The sequence below is a fragment of the Bos mutus genome, chromosome 13, assembly GCF_027580195.1.
Source record: "Bos mutus isolate GX-2022 chromosome 13, NWIPB_WYAK_1.1, whole genome shotgun sequence".
In the NCBI taxonomy this organism is placed as follows: domain Eukaryota; kingdom Metazoa; phylum Chordata; class Mammalia; order Artiodactyla; family Bovidae; genus Bos; species Bos mutus.
The window spans coordinates 27,064,066-27,076,862 of NC_091629.1; the positions used below are offsets into that span (position 1 = coordinate 27,064,066).

Sequence of the window (12,797 nt, forward strand, 5' to 3'; positions counted from 1 at the left end):
GTCAGTGTACAGATATACTACATTTTGTTTACTTGTTCATCATTTGACAGACATTTGGGGTTTTTTTTCTTTTCCTATTTTTTGATACTATGAATAATATTGCTATAAGAATTCATGTATTTTTTTTTTATGGTCACATTTTCATTTATATCAGCATTTATATAGGAGTAGACTTGCCGGATGATGTGGTAACTCTACCTTTAACCTTTTGCAGCTGTACCTTTTTATATCCCCACAAGCAATCTAAGAAGATTCTAATTTATTGTCTGTCTTTCTTATTATAATCATGTAGTGGGTGTGAAGCGGTACCTCAGTTTGGTTTTGATTTGCGTTTCCCTAGTGGCTAATGATGAGCACTCTTCTTGTGCCTATTGGTCATTTGCATGTCATTTTTGGAGACATGTCTGTCCATATTCTTCGGTATCTTTAAATTGAGTTATTTTTCTTTTTAAAAATTTAATGGGGTTATTTTTTAATTTTTAAAATTGGAGCTTATTTATTTATATAAATGGATTAGTTGTCTTCTTACTGGTTGTAAGAGTTCTTTATAAATTCTGGCTACATGTTCCATATCAGATATATGATTTCCAGATGTTTTCTTCCATTCTGTGGGTTGTCTTCCCTCAGACAATCTTGAAGATTTGACAATCTTCCACAGGATTGCCAAATGACAAAATCAAAACAATTTAGGAGCAAGTTTATATCCTTTATTCAAGGGGAAGATATCCTTGGGTTAGGGGTTACAGTGGTACACCCTCTCAAGGGATTTTGGTCAAGAGAGAGTTTCTGGAGCATTAGAAGCAGCAATGTAGAGACAGGGCATAACTGATTGGGCTTGCATATCTAACTTTATTTAGAAAGATCAAGGAACAAGGAAATAAGCATGGAGCCAGAGGTGGTTTGGTGAGTAGGGTTGGACTGATTGGATATTGCATTCCTGGTCCAAGGAAGCATTTATGAGAATGTGAAAGGTCAGTTTGCTGACACGGCACCTTCAGCAGAGCAGTCCCATCTTGGGCCTAGACATTTATTTCCACAGTCCACCCTTTTGGTCAGCCTCTTGGCCGCTCTAGTGGTTTGATGAAAACCATTGGCCTTAGTATGAGTCAGTTATCATTACATCTTTGGGTCCCAGTGTGGTGTTCACAGAAGAAAACATCAAGTTCAAATTCTAGGAGTTGGCTATGTCCTCTGGTCTCTTTCATCATCCTAGGCCATGAGAGACTAACCATTGCCTAGTCAATGGCTGCCCACATGCATTTAAAGCTTTTGAGAGAATGAATGTATTATGAAGACAACAATTTTTAACAACGAGACAATGTCCATGGTTTGAACACTCCTGAGTGGGTGTCCCCATGAACCAGTTAAAGTCAAATAAATCAAGAAATGATCCACAAGAAGGAGATACTGATCTTCTCAACTTACAATGTGCTTACAGCCAGGTAAACCCATTATAAGCTGAAAATATCATAAGTCAAACACGCATCTAATATACCTAACCTACCAAACGTTGAAACTCAGCCTGAAAAGAAAGTGAAAGTCACTCAGTCATGTCCGACTCTTTGTCACCCCATGGTCTACAGCCCACCAGGCTACTCTGTCCATGGAATTCTCCAGGCAAGAATACTGGAGCAGGTTACCATTCTCTTCTCCAGGGAATCTTCCCCACCCAGGGATAGAACCTGGGTCTCCTGCACTGCAGGCGGATTCTTTACCATCTGAGCCACCAGGAAATCACCTCAACTGTGTTCAGAACACGTACATTTCCTGTAGTTGGGCAAAACCATCTAACACAAAGCCCGTTTTCTAATACAGTATTGACTTTCTCATGGAATTTATTGAATACTGTACTGAAAGTGAAACAGAGGGGTTGTGTGGGTCCAGAACAGTTGGGGTATGTCGGTGTTCACCCTGTGTTGAGTGCTGATGGGGAGTGTCAGCTGCTGCCTGGAGCCACGAGAGAGGATTAGAATATCTGTTTGGACATGAAAAGGAATTTCACCCAGAAGAATAAATATAACATATTAAAAATAAAATTTAGGAAAGAATAGAGAGGAGGGCTCTTACCTAGCAGATATGAAACCATTATATTTCAAATGGAGTAGTTGGCACAGAAAAATGAACCCAGCTAGATTCACCACTGACATGCAGAAAGCAACCCCTGATGCTGTGGGAACGATGCTTTGTCTTTTGAAGCAGTTCTTGGAAAATCCACAGGAAAAAAAAAAGCCTAATCACCTCATTTGAAAACATTATGTTAGACTCTTTGAAGACACCATCTAAAACTGAAACCTGTTGACATTCTGACTGGAGACGTGAGATGCATTTATGTGACAAACTTCAGTGGCTTCATGTGCTGTGTGCCATTCTAAGTGTTTACAGGCACGAACACACAGGATTCCCGTGACCCCACAAGGAAGGAGCTCCCTGGTCCCTCCCCACCACCCCGAACACCTGCAGCTCAGCACAGCAGGGAGCTGGGAGGTCACATGGCCAGTGCAACATTCACCCAGCTTCCCTGGGCATCACCCCTTCTGTGCCAGTGCCCACAGGCACCAGCCCCAGACCCACCACATGTGACAAATCCCTCGAACACTGGGAGGTGAAGTCCAGCCATTTTCTCTTGCTTGGGGCTCTCATGGGACTGCAGTCAGGTGACAATCAGAGCTGCAGCTCCTGGCGAGTCCAGATGGGCTGGACATCCATGGTGGCCCAGGCACCTGGCAGCAGGTGATGTCAGCTTTGGCTGCGAGCTCCTCTGAGGATCTCCTCATGGCTTCCCCTAGGGCAAGTGTCCAAGAGAACTCAGAGAAGGAAGCTTTCTCTGCAGCCTAGAGGTCACGGGGCCACTTCCTCTGCAGTTTTTGGTGGAACGAAGCCCACAAGGCCACCCAGAGTCAAAAGATGGCTTCTAGACGCACTGCTCAATGCAAAGAGAGTCAGCCTGCCAAACAACTGCAAAATATAGACAGATCAATGAGCGTTTGTCCGGAGCCAGGCACTGGGCTAAATCTGTTTCTATGACGACTTTCACTTAAATTATACACAAAGAGAAAACCCACAGTCCCCAAATGGTGTCACGTGTGCTAAACCCCAGGATACAAAATTTAGATTTAACACCTCACATAATTGTAGTCTCACCTTCCTTAGAAATGTCACCTTAATCAGCAACATGGGATTTTCTGCTCAGCACCATGAGGTCACCTGTCGCGTGGGAGGTCCAGAGGAAGAAGAGGCAACCCACATGGTAAAACCTATGTCCTCCCTGCTCCCTTTCCTGGCATCTGGGGCCAAAATACCCGCCTCACACACACACACACACACAATTTTTTGCTGTCTTCCTCATCCATCCTCCTCTCTATAGAAGCTTCTGTGTTCTAGGACTCCTCTGCATGCCCTCGTGTCCCTCCATGAAATGCTACCAGATTCATGAGCCCTTGGGTGAAATCAAGACTTTCAAATTCACTCAGTTGAATTCTGCTTTTTAGCCGTACTTTTATTTATGTTTAAAATAAATAAGCCTAAAAGTACAACCATGCAGACGAATGTAGCAGGAGCTGCGTTTCCTCCCTAGACACACTGGTCTGGGTGGCCTCCTGATCAGCGAACCTTCTGGGTCACCCCATCCCACCCACAGTCCCACCTACTCCCTGGGGACTTGGGGTGGTGCTAACCTGAACCCTGAGGTGTGGGCTGCACAACAGGGGGCTGGGTGAAGACAGGTGAGCCAGGTGAAGCACACCCCGACCCAACCGTCCTGACTTCCACAGGAACAGGGCATTGGAAGCATCACAAAGGGATGACTTTATGGGAAGTCAGCCTGGATGCTGGCTGACTTGTGGAAAGTCAAGATTTTCCACCCAGGAGAGCCTCTGCAGGGAGGCTGCCCCAGCCTTCACTTCCATGTCCACAAGTCCCACAACTCCCTGTAGGGGCCAGGCCCAGGTCCAGATCTGGCCAGTGCAAGGCCTGTGGGCAACCTTTCACTCCTCAAATTCCAAAGCCCTTTTGTTAAGTCCCATCTGGGGTGAGAAAGCTCTGCTGTGCACTACATGAAGATAGAGACAGGGGAGGCCCCTGGGGCCCTGTGAGTCAGGGAGCAGCAGGAGGGAGGGAACGGTCCCCACCTCTTCCTGGCATCCTAGTTCTAGTTCTGCAGGTGCACCATGGCATCTAGGGTGGCCTCAGAGCCACCTGTGTGAGTCCTGTTTGTCACTTTGCCTTCTGTGGACACCGTGGCACAACAAGGGGGCTGGTCAACGTTGCCCCGAGTGTCTGCCTCTGGGAGGGCAGCCTGTGAAGAAGCGTCACCCTTGGGGTGAATGGTCAACATGAGAGCAGTGCTGGGGGTGGGGAGCAGGACTGGACCATTCCCAGCTGGGGGCACTAAATATCCACTCTGCTGCCCAGTGATGGTGACACTGACAGGTGACATCTCCTATTGATTAAACACTCCTTAGGAAAAGAAGAAAGTCCACTGTGTGTCTTAAGTTCTACACGCCTTCCGTGGCAAGCTGTGCTAAGACTCGTCTCACCTCGGAGCCCAGAGAAGGGTGGGAGGGGTGTGAATGAGTAAACTCCCTATAGATTCCACAGCTCCTGAAACGTATCCAGGAAGCTCTCCTACTTCACTCTCAATTCTGACCTTCACTGACCTTGATTCTGATGGGTACTCCCCCCACCCCATTTCCATCAGTTACACATATTTTTAATCTTTGTCTTTTGGTAGGAGCCCAGAGTTGTTGTGGAACGAGGATGACATAAGCCACTCCTTATTTTGCTTCTAGGGAACATGACCAGTGAGTCATCCAAGCCGTCTGATCAGCTCAGCACATGCGCAGCTCCTCAGAGGGTGGCCTACGCCTTGGGCTCCATCACACTCCCCGGCCCTCCTGTCCAGCCCCAGTGCATGGTCTGACATTTTGCAAACACAGCAGCCAAGTCTCTGGGGTCAGCAGCTCAGGTCCCCTGCTCTCCCCTGTCTGAAAGAAGTCACCGAAGCTGAAGGTCCAGCTCCCAGCCGTGTCCGCTCCCCGCCCCCTGCCTGCCCTCAGAGCCAGTGAGAGGGGTAAAGTAACAGCGTCGACCCTTCCTTCTCAACCTTCTGAGACAGTGAGCAACTCAACGAGTAGCTGCTGTTACTTTTTTATTGAGTAAAATAGCAGAGCACCGTGCACTTGGAAAGCAATTAGAAGAAAGAAACGAGTTAGAGTCCCCCTGGCAGATCAGACAATGCCCAAGGAGCCTGTGTCTGCAGGGGCGGCATGGTGAAGGCACGGCCAGTAGGCAGTCACCCACCACAAGTGTGGGCACTCTGCAGGAGCGTGAGTGAGAGGCGGTCAGTGGCCTGCCTGTTAATCCTGGCAGCTAAACTTCACCAGGTTGATGGTGTTCATCCATGGGACGACGTAAACCTGGAAGGAGCACAGCTTTTCCTGTGAAAGGAAAGAGGGGAACAGTGGGTCAGGGTTACAGTTAAAGACTGAGGTGCACCCCCCAGCCCCCCTCCCCAGAGCGCTGGCACTGAGACAGGTCCAGAGGGAGGACCCAGAGGCTGGGATACAGGTCCAGGAAACCCCTGCAGAGGTGGGGCCTGGGAAAGGTGACCAAGGAGTGCAGCCCTCCCTGAGGCCAAGACCCCCAAGAACCGGCCAAGCCCCCGGGAGAGCCTGGGCTTTGGTGAGTGGGCAGCATCTCAGGGTTTCAGCACGGTTCAGGCCTCTGTGTGCATACTCGTTAAGCCGCTTCAGTTGTATCCAACCTTGCGACCCTATGGATTGTAGCCCACCAGGCTTTCCTGTCCTGGGATTCTCCTGGCAAGAATACTGGAGTGGGCTGCCATGTTCTCCTCCAGGGCATCTTCCTGACCCATGGACTGAACCCCCATCTCTTATGTCTCCTGCATTGGCAAGTGGGTTCTTTTCCACTGGTGCCATCTGGGAGGCCTTTACAAGCCTCTAAAGCCTTCTAATCTATCTGGGGTGGGGGTGGGGGACAAGGATGGGATTAAAGGGCCCTTTCTTGCTCCCTAGCAAACACCCCCAGCTGTGTCCTCCATCCAGCAGACAACAACCCCCAAAGCACACGGTACCCCAATTCCCCAGTGGAAACCCCCTACAGACACACAGCAGTCATGTGCACACGTGCATCCTTCCCCATCATACCCCCAGCCACAGCTGTGACATGTCCCCAAGGGCACCCCCATCTTTGCCCCCAGCAGGCACATACCCTCTTCAGGTGCGGCTGGTTATGGAAGGGACAGCTGTCTAAGTTGGCCTGGGACTTGGTACATGTAGTCCGGCCAAGCTCCACGTCCAAGAAATAGTTCATCCCTGACACGACCTGGATATGCAGAGAGCAGACACAGTTAGCACACCCTGTGACTGTGAACATGCACACACACACACACACACACACACACACACACGTGGTTACATTCCTCCCACCACACCCCAAGTCCATGGTCACAAGTTGCCAGGGCCGCACCCTGGAAGCACAGTGGCCTCTTGACAGCCCCTGTATCCCAGGCCCTCCCTGGAACTTCTTTACCAGCTGCTCCAATCAGGAGTCTCCCACAGGGACCCAGAAAGGGGAATCCACAGGCCAACATGCTAACCAGGTCCAGGAACAGAAGGCACAGCTTTGAGGAGCCAGCCAGGGTGCGGACAAGAAACCGACCAGCGCCCCAGGCCAGGGCGGGGACTGAGCACAAGGTGCGGCCATAGCCCACGCCGCACCCACAGGAAGGCTGCTGCCTGGTGGTTCCTTTAGCGGAGCTTCAGTCCCCAGTGTGGAGCCCATGGCATCCCATTCCCTGTTCGTAGTCCAGGTTTATCCACTCCCTCTCGGAGAGGGGGAACCAAGAGCTTCACATTCACGATGTTCAGGCCAATAGAAGACCGCCTGGCATGCCTTCCTCTTAAGTGTGACTTCTGAGAGCGTGTCATATCCTCTGGGTCTTTTACACTTGAGGTTACAGGAGAGATGTGAACTCTAGCCTCACACGGGCACTCGAGACATGCCTGGTTAGAACTTGCAGAAGCATGAGGGGCAGGGACCGGGCTCCAAGTCCCACCTCGTGGAACCATGATCCCTTTCTGCTGTCACTTTCCTATATGGCCAAGGAGCTAGTGTCACCCTGGAGAGGAGCAGGCTGGAGAGGACCTGGCAAGTGGGGAGAGCAGTCACATTCAAAGGGAACAGCACCAGCCCACTGCCACGGGAGGAGAGATGGCTGTGGCCCTGACCCACCTCCTGTGGTTTCAGGAGAAGGTAGCAGGAAGCCCTGAGGCTGGCAGGCAGGACCACACTTCCGCTGCTTGTGTGGCTGCAACCCACTCTCCAAGGGGACATAGGCCAGATGGTCTCAACTCTAGCCTTCTTTCAAGGACCAGTGCAAAGCCCTGTAGTCCTCCCTAATTCTCCCTCCTGCCCTCTTCCCAACTCTGACAACAGGCTCCTCTCTGGCCAGAACCCCAGGCAGAGGTCAGGCTGTCAGCAACGGTGTGTCCATCTCAGGGTGGGGGTGTGACGTCACAGCCCAGAGGCTGCTCCTATGGACAGGACATGTGGATGAACCACAGTCCACGAGCCTGTTTTCTTAGGCCAGGTCCCCTGCTGTGGGACACACCTGAGACCACAGGGCCCACTCATGAACTCATCTGTTTGCTGATAACCTCCGGGTTCTCTGGAGAGCAGCCAGGCCCCCTGCAAGGAGGGTGTTTGGCGTGTCTGACCCCCACGTCACTGCACGATGATGAGAGGACCACGGGAGGCCAGGTGTGTTCAGTGGCACCTGCGGAGAGGAGGCTCAGAGGAACTCGCTCTTCTGTGTGACTCAAGGCTCAGTTTGAGGAAACATCAAGCCAAACCCAGACCCAGTGACCGTCTGAGCCATGACTGGCAGACACTTCAGAAGCAAAGTCAAGGTCATGAGACAGACCGGCAGCTGCCCCAGAGTAAAGGAGATCACAGGACAGAGGCTGAGGTGGGGGGCCCGGGAATATCCTTGGCTGTAACGGACACAGTGGAATGTCAGTGACATCTGAATAAGACCTGTGTATCAAAGTGTCAGGGTTGATACCTGATTTTCAAAATTGTATTGTGGTTATGGAAGAAAATGCCTGTTTTTACGAAATATACACAGAAGTGTTCACCTTCAAAAACTTCAGAAAATAAATGCATATATGTACATCCCTACACACAGGTACGTGGGGAAGAGGTGGATCAAGCAAATACGGCAACTTTTCAACAGTTAGGGCATCTGGGTGAAGAATCCACAGTGAATCTATGCTAGGTACTGTTTCTGAAACTGCTCTGTAAGTCTGAAATTGCGTCAAAATAAAAAGCTAAAAGGAAAAGGTGCTTAAAGAATCACTCAGTGTGCAGTCAGGTGTGAGTTTTCCTTCGTCTGTGGTCATTTAGTTGACAGCTCGCGATGAACCTCGGGACCCAGTGACCCCAGCGCCTACCTAGCAAGCTGGCCAGTCCCGTGAAGGGCTGCAGGCGCCGGGAAAGGCCGAGGGCCGCGCCCGGGTGAGAAGCGCAATTGCATCCCTGGCGATTCCCAGGGCCTCTAGGTGCTGGGGGCTGCCCTCCCGCGCGAGTTCGGGGCCCCCGGGCGGGGCTGGTGACTGCGCGCAGGCCTCGCCCTCCGGGGGCCGGGCTTCGGCAGAGTGCCCGCACCCCTACCCTGAGGCCTGACCTGCGGCCCCTGATCTCCGCACCCTGCCCCGGCGGACGCACCTGCTTGCGGGCGCGCACCACGCGCACCACGCGGCTCTGGTAAGCGTCGTTGCTCCGCTTGTTGAACTCGCTGACCGCAAAAGACAGCGCCTCCTGCACGCCCTCCTCGTTGACGTCCGCCTCCATCAGGCCGCCCAGCAGGCGACCCTTCCTAGGGCCCTGCGCTGCCGCGGGGCTCACGGCCAGGGCCAGGGCCAGGGCGACGATCAGGGAGGCCAGCAGGAGCAGTGGGGCGCGCGGGGAGCCCACCATGGTCTCTCGGATGCAAAAAGACTGCAGTCGAGGGGCGATCCGCGGGTGCTAGCATCACCCCGTGCGCCGCGGCGCCTTTATAACCGGGCCGTGGTGGCCCGCCCCGCCCCCTTCCACTTGGCCTCGCCTCTTCCGCCCCGTTGCCCCGCCCACGTTCTCCGCCCTAGCCCCGCCCCTCCCGGAGTTACCGTCCTCCCAACCCCGCCCACTCTTTCCCAGTCCCGCCCTCCTCCCATGGTCCCCATCCTCCCCGCCGGCCGCAGCGCCTTTACGCCTGGGCTGTGGGGGACCGCCTCGCCCGCTCCTGCTTGGCCCTGCCTCTTCCGCCCCGTTGCCCCTCCCGGGATGCTCGGTCCGCCAGACCCCGCCCACTCCCCCAGTCCCGCCCTCCTCCCGTGGTCCCCACCCGCCCTACCCCCTCCCACTTGGCCAGCCTCTTCCGCCCAGTTGCCCCGGCCACGGCCTCCACCCTAGCCCCACGCCCCAGACTCTGTCTGCTCCAACCCTGCCCTCTCCTCCCCAGCCCCGCCCTCCTCCCGTGGTTCCCCATCCGCCCCCAGCCTGTCCCAGAGTCCTGATCTTGTGCTCCGGTGCTCCTCGAGCCGGCTCACCGCGGTCTTTCAGAGGATGTCCCCGCACCGGGCCGTCGAAACCTATGCACCCGAGCTCTGTCTCCTGGTCTGAGAGGGCCTCTCGGCCTCCTGGCCGTCCGGGCGCCTGCTCCGCGTCTAGGAGTCCACAGAGAGCACGGCTGAGGTTTCCGAGGCAGCGGGAGGAAGACCTTGGTTGCGCCCTGTCTCGGAAAGTTCTTCCCCACAGAAGCTCATCGGGTTCTCTTTCTCACAACTCGTTTAATTATTCAACCATACACCTTTCTGGGGCTTCTCCCTGGCCAGGGTGTCTGGGGCCTGTAGCTGGGGGCGGGGGACTCTTGAGGCAGTAGAGCCCCCGCTTGACCGAGGGTTAAGCCCCCGCTTAACCCGTGCATAACTACATTTTCTAGGAGACACATTAAAAAGTGTAAGATGGTAACGGACGAACCTATATGCGAGACAGCAAAAGAGACACAGATATAAAGAACAGACTTTTGGACTCTGTAGCAGGAGAGGGTGGGATGATTTGAGAGAATAGCATTGAAACATGTATATTACCATATGTGAAATAGATTGCCAGTGCACTGGGACAACCCAGAGGGATGGGATGGGGAGGTGGGAAGGGTGTTCAGGATGGGGGACACATGTACACCCATGGCTGATTCATGTCAATGTATGGCAAAAATCACTACAAATTGTAATTAGCCTCCAATTATAATAAATGAACAAATTTTTTAAATGTAAAAAGAAAAAATGTATAACAATGATTTTTATTTAACTCAATATATCCAAAATGTTATTTCAACATATACAAGCAATTGTGAATGACAACTTTTACACTCTTCTGTGTGTGTACATTTTACCCTTAGAGCAGATGTCAAGGCCAGTAGGCCTCATCTCCCAGAGGAACTGTGGTCTTGCCTGGCCCGGCTTTAGAGGGGTGGGGTAGGGACGGGGTCAGTGATCAGTGATTAAGATAAGGGGTGATGTGGGGTTGTGTTGGAAGTGAAGGGTGAAATAGACATTGGTGCCTCTGGATGCTGGTCAGGGAGGCCTCTGAGAGGACAGACGTTTGGGCTAAAACCTACCTAAAGGGCAAGAAGTCCTGCCGACACAGAGGAAGAGCACTTCAGGCAAAGGAAGAGCCAGTGCAAAGGCCCTGGGATGAGGCTGGGCCACCCTGCTCTAGGGACAAGAGACTGCTGGTGTTTAAGCAGGGAAGGGGAATGACCCGGAAGCTCACCCTGGCAGCTGGGTGCACCCTAAACCGTGGGTGGGGGGACCCCTCCCTCGTGGGTGTGGGAAGGACAGCCCCTGAGGGAATGGATGGAAGCCTGGGGGCTGCTCTCGCTCCTCTCCTCAGAGAAGCACAGCACTGGCTCTGGTCCTCTGTCCACTGCCTGGAAAACTTGCTTGATTCTTAAAAATCAACTTGAGTGAGGTATGACGCACACACAATAAATGCCTTATTTTATGTGTCCAGACAGGAATTTTAGCAAATGCATACATTGGTATTACTTCCCCTCCAAGCTCTAGAACACTTCCATTAGCCTGTTTCCTCCTACCTCTCTGTGGTCAATCTCTTGCTCGCCCCTGGGCTTGGACGATGCACACCCCTGTTTCTGTGGACTGAGGCCTTGCCTGTTCTTGAACTTTCCACAAATGGCCTCATGCAGTGTGTTCCTCTGGGTTTTGAGCATACAGACTTTTTATTTAATAATAAAATACTTTTTATTTAACCCAATATATCTAAAATATTATCTCAACATATACAAGCAATTTTTGAGCCTCCTCTACTGTGTTAACCTAGTTGTTGGTTCTCTTTCTTCCCAGATTGAGAGGATGTGGTCAGTTGGGTATTGATTGGGCTGCCAGATCCTTTAGTCTAGGACCATGCAGATCCAGGCCGGAGAATGGCCCTGGGAGTTGGGGGAAAGGCTGTTCTCTAACCTGTACCCTGTGTGCCCGAAGATGACCCAGTAACCGATGACCTAAAGAGATGGTGGCAGAAATACCAGATGGCCTCTGGGCCTGTGGTGCACATCCAGAGGAGGACTCTCCCAGGAGTGGTCAAGGCAATGGTCAGTGAGCATCAGCCCACAGCCACTGTGGCCTTAGGGCTGGACTAGCAGGAATCTGGCATGAAATCCAGAATGATATTAACAGTGAATATTTATGTTCAGTATTTCTGAGACCCTGTTGTCTTGAGGCCCAGTTATAACTGTAGGGGGTGGGAAATTTTTCCTTATACCTTTCTAGGTTCTTTGGCTGGCCTAATAATTAAATTGCCATAAGACAGATTAACAAGAGAAAAATACATTTAACTGTGTACATTTAGAAACCCCATAAAGGAAAGACACAAAGGCAGTCAGGCAGTTGAAGCTTATAAGCCACCCTGACCTAAGGAAAGGAATGGGGGGCTGGGACTTCAAGTAGAGCAGGGGTGACTCATGGGAAGATGAGATGAGCAGGTGCTTGGGGATCAGATGTCAGCCCTACGGCACAGATTGCTCTTTCAGATAAATATGTCTCTCTGGTATCTAAATTCCTTTTGGCAATTCAGAGGAGGTAAAAGCTTTTCCTGAGGCTGCTGGATCTTGATTCCTTCCGTTCAAAATACCCCACCTGCCATGGTAGCACGTTAGGGGTGGTGTCTTCTGCCCCCTCTCCATCTCCCCCTGCTCTGACTCAGGTGTGTGTGTGTGTGTGTGCTCAGTCGTGTCTGACTCTTTGCAACTCCATGGACTGTAGTCCGCCAGGCTCCTCTGTCCATGGAATTTTCCAGGCAAGAATACCAGAGCTAGTTGCCGTTCCCTTCTCCAGGGGATCTTCCTCACCCAGGGATCAAACCCAGGCCTCCCGCACTGCAGGCAAATTCTTTATCCCTGCACCGCCTGGGAAGCCCAGGAGCCTCTGGAAAAGTTATGGCACCCAATAGGTGAAGAAGGGTTGCCTTTGCAGTACAGTAAGAGAGAGGAGTGAAAAGCAAAGGAGAAAAGGAAAGATATATGTATATGAATGCAGAGTTCCAAAGAATAGCGAGAAAAGATAAGAAAGCCTTCCTCAGCGATCAATGCAAAGAAATGGAGGAAAACAACAGAATGGGAAAGACTAGAGATCTCTTCAAGAAAATTAGAGATACCAAGGGAACATTTCATGCAAAGATGGGCTCAATAAAGGACAGAAATGGTATGGACCTAACAGAAG

General features: G+C 51.8%; 1 protein-coding gene across 1 annotated transcript; it reads right to left on the minus strand.

Moving 5' to 3' along the window:
• Positions 1-5,129: 5,129 nt before the first annotated feature.
• Positions 5,130-9,071, minus strand: LOC102269132 (cystatin-C). Its single transcript, XM_005888995.3, has 3 exons — positions 8,746-9,071; positions 6,229-6,342; positions 5,130-5,435 (listed from the first exon to the last, which is right to left on the minus strand). The coding sequence occupies exons 1-3, from the start codon at positions 8,995-8,997 to the stop codon at positions 5,355-5,357; spliced, it is 447 nt and encodes a 148-aa protein (XP_005889057.1). The 5' UTR covers positions 8,998-9,071; the 3' UTR covers positions 5,130-5,354.
• Positions 9,072-12,797: the final 3,726 nt, after the last annotated feature.

Coding starts and splice junctions, on each gene's coding strand:
- LOC102269132 (XM_005888995.3), bottom strand. CDS start 8,997: ATGGTGGGCTCCCCGCGCGCCCCACTGCTCCTGCTGGCCTCCCTGATC. Junction 6,343..8,745: donor TGGTGCGCGCCCGCAAGCAG/GTGCGTCCGCCG, acceptor CTGCATATCCAG/GTCGTGTCAGGGATGAACTA. Junction 5,436..6,228: donor ACCAGCCGCACCTGAAGAGG/GTATGTGCCTGC, acceptor TTCCTTTCACAG/GAAAAGCTGTGCTCCTTCCA.